Source organism: Austrofundulus limnaeus, unplaced genomic scaffold (genome assembly GCF_001266775.1).
Source record: "Austrofundulus limnaeus strain Quisiro unplaced genomic scaffold, Austrofundulus_limnaeus-1.0 Scaffold250, whole genome shotgun sequence".
NCBI classification, from domain to species: Eukaryota; Metazoa; Chordata; class Actinopteri; order Cyprinodontiformes; family Rivulidae; genus Austrofundulus; species Austrofundulus limnaeus.
The window spans coordinates 639,792-645,465 of record NW_013952652.1 but is presented as its reverse complement, the minus strand read 5'-3'; the positions used below and the strand labels follow the sequence as shown (position 1 = coordinate 645,465).

At 45.3% G+C, this 5,674-nt stretch overlaps 1 protein-coding gene across 1 annotated transcript in view; it reads right to left on the bottom strand.

Moving 5' to 3' along the window:
- The window catches only part of rnf31 (ring finger protein 31), a gene marked incomplete in the record, with an annotated part of 44,102 nt that overhangs the window by 16,022 nt on the left and 22,406 nt on the right, over positions 1-5,674 (bottom strand). Inside the window, 3 exon segments of the mRNA XM_014020371.1 lie at positions 2,670-2,843; positions 2,928-3,134; positions 5,212-5,397. Coding sequence (XP_013875825.1) covers positions 2,670-2,843; positions 2,928-3,134; positions 5,212-5,397 — 567 coding nt within the window.

The following is a 5,674-nucleotide window of genomic DNA, read 5'->3' as shown; positions in this document are numbered from 1 at the left end:
TATATGAGTTTGTATGTAATGTATGAATATAATATACAAGTTTCACTTTTTAAATGGAATTACTGAAATAAATCTACTTTTTCATGATATTTTAATTTTATGACCAGCACCTGTAAATTAAACCAAAATAAAACTACAACTAATGTAGTAAATTCAGGAATATGCTTCTATAAAGCCGAAGCACATTAAAACATTATTACTTGTGAATGTTTTGTGCAGTGCCCTGAGGTGTTGGGAGTTATATTCATTATATGAATAAAGTGAATAAAGTCAGTTACACTAAGCTCTATATAATAAAGTGAAAATGCTGTCAGACTGCAGGAGACCACTTCACAGTCCTTCAAACCTTTTCAGGTAGTTTACTTTTGTTTTTACACTGCTGCTACTGTAGCAGCTCCTGTTTTCAGCTCGTCATCAGCTGAGTGTTACCCTGACAGTGTGAAAGGAAACATGGAGGTCCTGATGTACTGTTCCATTAAGAGTCTTGAAGTGTTTGGTCCAAACCCACCATGTCTATTGGTCTAAACTGAGAATATTTTGAAACACAACACGATAACTTAATATGAGCAGCATTTTCAGCCATCCTGCACCATGATGTAGCCAGATAAGCTCTTGATACGTAGCTTCAAACTGTTGTAGTGGTCACCTCAAGTGGAATAAACAAGAAAACTGTCTTTGACCTCAGGCCTCTGAAGGGCCCCTTCAAAGAGACAGAGCTCTATTCCAGTTAAACTGAATTTAGGCCATAACAGGTCATCTTAACCTTGAAGAGACACTCTCTTTTTTTAATCAGATAATCCATCCATCCATCCATTTTCTGTACACGCTTCTTCCTTTTCAGGGTCGCGTGGGTCACTGGGGCCCATATCCAGCAGCCACAGTGCGAGGGGCGGGGTACACCCTGGATAGGTCACAAGTCCATCACAGGGCCACACATAGAGACAAACGAGACAAACAACCATTCACTCTGTCACTCACACCTAGGGACAATTTAGAGTTATCAATTAATCTAACAGTCATGTTTTTGGTCTGTGGGAGGAAGCTGGAGTGCCCGAGAGAACCCATGCATGCACGCAGAGAACATGCAAACTCTACCCACAAAGGTCCCCGGACCGGGATTTGAACCAGTGACCTTCTTGCTGAGAGGCATCAGCTCTACCAACTGAGACATCGTGCCGCCCCTTAATCAGATAATAAACTGAATAATCCCCATTAATTTTGATTTATTTTTCTTTTAAGTTCTTATGCATTTGACAATCAGAGACAATGTTTATGAAAGTTGAAGAAGGAGAACAGGTCCCTCATGTGTATGGACTTTTCTGCTGAAATGTCTTAACTAAACTAATCGTTGTGGTTTAAGTTTTATTATGAAACATTAATGTTTTATTTGTCTGAATCATCAGGAAAATGTTTTAAGGGAAATAATTCATCCTTTCAGGAAATTAAGATGAATGAGCAACAGGTCAACATGATATGTTTGTTTATGCAACTGTTCAGAGATCCACAATCTTTGTTAGCTCCAGATGGCGAGGGGCAGTCTGAGCTAACAATTTCAATTCTCCCTGTTACTAACTTATCAAACAAAGGGCAGACCTAGGAACTATTCTTCTCTTGTACTAACATCTGGTCGGACCCTTACTAGTGAGACACACTTCTATCCAAACACGGGAGCAGCTGTATTCTCCGTGAGGAAACAGCATTTTGGCTGCGTGATTCGAACCCATTAGCCAACGGGGAATCTCACATTCGGGACACAACACCCCCTGTCGTGTCCAAAAACCCGAGCTTTAAGGCTCCACAAGTAGCTTGTTTTTAAACCTTCCTCTGGGAAGGAATTTTATTTTGAAACGGGAAACAGTTTTGGCTTCGCCTCTTTCCTGCGGCTTGACACGGAACCAGCCGGTGCTGAAGTCTGACATGTCTGGAGGACCACAGATGAGTAAGCAAATCTAACGGGTTTCTTACCGACTGAGAGTGCCTTCCATGAAAACATGGACAGGTGACTGACCTCATCATCAAAGGTAAAAGTTGGCCTGTTACGAGCATTGCTTTTCTGGCTGAAGTCGAGTGAACGACGCTTGCCTTTCTGGTTAAACCCACATTCTTTAAGATAAAGTTAGAAATAACTAATCTTACCTTCCTCCTTTCTAAAACTACCCTGCCTTGCTAAAACCTAAGTTAAGTACCTGCAAATGTTCTGGTTTATTTACCATATAAGCCTGATGTTTTGCTGCTTCTAAAGTTGTCATATTTAATAGTTAATTAAGCTAAGACGTGTGCTTGATTGTTGTTAATTCTTAAACTTCTATAGGAAAATTTATTGCTCACACTTAAGTTGTTCACTCATAATTTGTTTGATTTATGTAAATAAATGATCTCATTTGTTGCTGGATCAAATCAAATTCACTGAGTTATGTTACTTATTGAGTCTGTTATTCACTTTGCACAGAGGAGGTGTTTTCCCTAATAAGCCAAAAACCCTTGATAAATAATTTTTTTATAACTTTTGTTATAAGAGGTGTAAGTGACTCTTACACTGTGATGCTGGAAATTAAACAATAAAGGTTTCACAATGACGTTGATGAATGTAACACTGATGGGTTTGAGAGAACCTAAAGGGAAACAGACTCGTCTTTTCCTCCTTTCTTTTACGTTTCATCAGTTCTTACCTGGATATCCAGGGTGGAGAAGTAGCTGTTGAGATGTTCGGGGTCGTTAATATCAGGCTCCCAGCAGACAGGACACACCATGTCTCTGATGTGTTTGTCTCTTATAGCAACAGTGAAGTGCTGCTGAAAACAGCCACAGCACACCGAGCACTGGCACGACGTCAAGGACTGCATCTAAGACGGGAGTAAAGAAAAGACGGTTAGATTTCCTTCAAAAGAAAGGAGACGTACAACACATTTAAAGATGTGCCCATGCACCTTGCTGTGGGGGAAAACACAAAGGCAGATAGGACACTCTTTAGCCAGAACTCTCTTGATGAACTCTCTGTCGTGGGACTCTCGTACAGCCTGGACCACGTCCTCCAGGGAGTAAGGTGCACTGTGCTCCATCAGTAAGGACAGTGCCAGCTCACAGCGGCCCCAGCTGGGAAGATCATACACTGCAAGGAGTCTGCGACAGATCCGCTGTACGACACAAACACAGAGCATTTTTATACAAGTCTTCATTTTCTTCAGGATTCTTTTTACTTTGTTGTCTTACAACCTGGATTTTAATTAAGAGTTTTAAAATAAAGATGAGAAAACAAGAATCACTCGGACGTGGGAGGAGTTTGGAGAGGCCATGGAAAAAGACTTCTGTATGGCTTTGAGGCAATTCTGGTCCACCATCCGGCATCTCGGGGCAGGGGAGCAGTTCACCACCAACACTATTTATGGTGGGGATGGTGTGCTGCTGACCTCAACTCGGGACGCTGTGTGTCGGTGGGCGGAATACTTCGAAGACCTCCTCAATCCTACCGACACGTCTTCCCATGAGGAAGCACAACCTGAGGATCCTGGGTCGGACTCTCCAATCTCTGGTGCTGAGGTTACTGAGGTGGTTAAAAAGCTCCTCGGTGGCAGGGCGCCGGGGGTGGATGAGATTCGCCTGGAGTTCCTTAAGGCTCTGGATGTTGTGGGTTTGCATTGGTTGACGCGACTCTACAATATCGCGTGGACATCGGTGGAAGTTCCCCTAGATTGGACCCCGGGGTGGTGGTCCCCCTATTTAAAATGGGGGACCGCAGACAGAGTGTGTTCCAACTATAGGGGGATCACACTTCTGAGCCTCCCTGGTAAGGTCTATTCGGGGGTTCTGGAGAGGATGGTCCGTCGCATAGTCGAATCTCAGATTCAGGAAGAGCAGTGTGGTTTTTGTTCTGGTCGTGGAACAGAGGACCAGCTCTACACCCTCAGCAGGATCCTGGAGGGTGCATGGGAGTTCACTCAACCAGTCTACATGTGTTTTGTGGACTTGGAGAAGGCGTTCGACCATGTCCCTCGGGGACTCCTGTGTGGGGGTACTCCGGGAGTATGAGGTACCAGGCCCATTGATATGGGCTGTTAGGTCCCTGTATGACCGGTGCCAGAGCTTGGTCCACATTGCCGGTAGTAARTCGGDCTCATTTCCGGTGAGAGTTGGACTCCGCCAAGGTTGCCCTTTGTCACCGATTCTGTTCATAACTTTTATGGACAGAATTTCTAGGCACAGCCGAGGTGTTGTGGGGATCCGTTTTGGTGGCCTTAGGATCACATCTCTGCTTTTTGTGGATGATGTGGTCCTTTTGGCTTCATCAGATCGTGATCTCCAGCTCTCTCTGGAGCAGTTCACAGCCCAGTGTGAAGCAGTTGGGATGAGGATCAGTGCATCCAAATCCGAGACCATGGTCTTGAGCCGGAAAACAGTAGCGTGCTGCCTCTGGGTCATGGAGAAAGTCCTGCCCCAAGTGGAGGAGTTTAAGTATCTTAGGGTCTTGTTCACAATTGAGGGAAGAATGGAGATCGACAGGCGGATTGGTTCTGAGTCTGCAGTGATGTGGGCGCTGTACCGGTCTGTCGTGGTGAAGTGGGAGCTGAACCAGAAGGTGAAGCTCTCGATTTACCAGTCGTCTATGTTCCTACCCTCATCTATGGTCACGAGCTTTGGGAAGTGACCGAAAGAACGAGATCACGGAYACAAGCGGCCAAAATGAGTTTCCTTTGCAAGGTGTCTGGGCTCTCCCTTAGAGATAGGGTGAGATGTTCAGAGAAGTTCAGTTATCCGGGAGGGACTCAGAGTAGAGCCGCTGCTCCTCTATGTTGAGAGGAGCCAGTTGAGGTGGTTCATCTGGTTAGGATGCCTCCTGGATGCCTCCCTGGTGAGGTGTTCTGGGCACGTCCCACTGGGAGGAGGCCCAGAGGAAGACCCAGGACACGCTGGAGGGACTATGTTTCTCGGCTGGCCTGGGAATGCCTTGGAATTCCCCTGGATGAGCTGACCAAGTGGCTGGGGAGAGGGAAGTCTGGGTCTCTCTGATTAGGCTGCTGCCACCGAGACTCGACCCCGGAAAAATGGCAGAAAACGAACAAACGGACGAACAAACGAACGAATACAAGAAAATACCATAAAAGCTGATACTCAGTTGTTTTTTTGAGACCAAAATAAAAAATTACAAAAAACTTCCAACTTCTCCTGTGTTGAGTCATCACTGCTTCATACAGAGTGTGGAGTCCATGGTCTCACCTGTTTGTCTGGGTGATGGATGTCTACAGGAGGTCTGGGTATGTCACTCCAAATCCGTTTATGAAAGGGCTCCAGGAGGGGCCTCTGGAGAAGAGCCAGGGCCCCCCGCACCTCACCACCACTCTGTCTCAGAACATCATGACAGTGAGTTTCATCGCTGAATCCCAAAGCACACAGCTCCTTCACCTGAAAGAAAGAAGATGGTGATCAGTTTACACTTCTGTCAACTAAAATGTAGAGGATAAAAAGCTGAAACTGAGCTGTTCATGTTAGAATAAACTGGACAGAAGCTAAAACAGCTGATCTGATGGATGGATGGATGGATGGATGGATGGATGGATGGATGAATGGATGGATGGATGGATGGATGGATGGATGGATGGATGATGGATGGATGGACGATGGATGGATGGATGGATGGATGAATGGATGATGGATGGATGGACGATGGATGGATGGATGG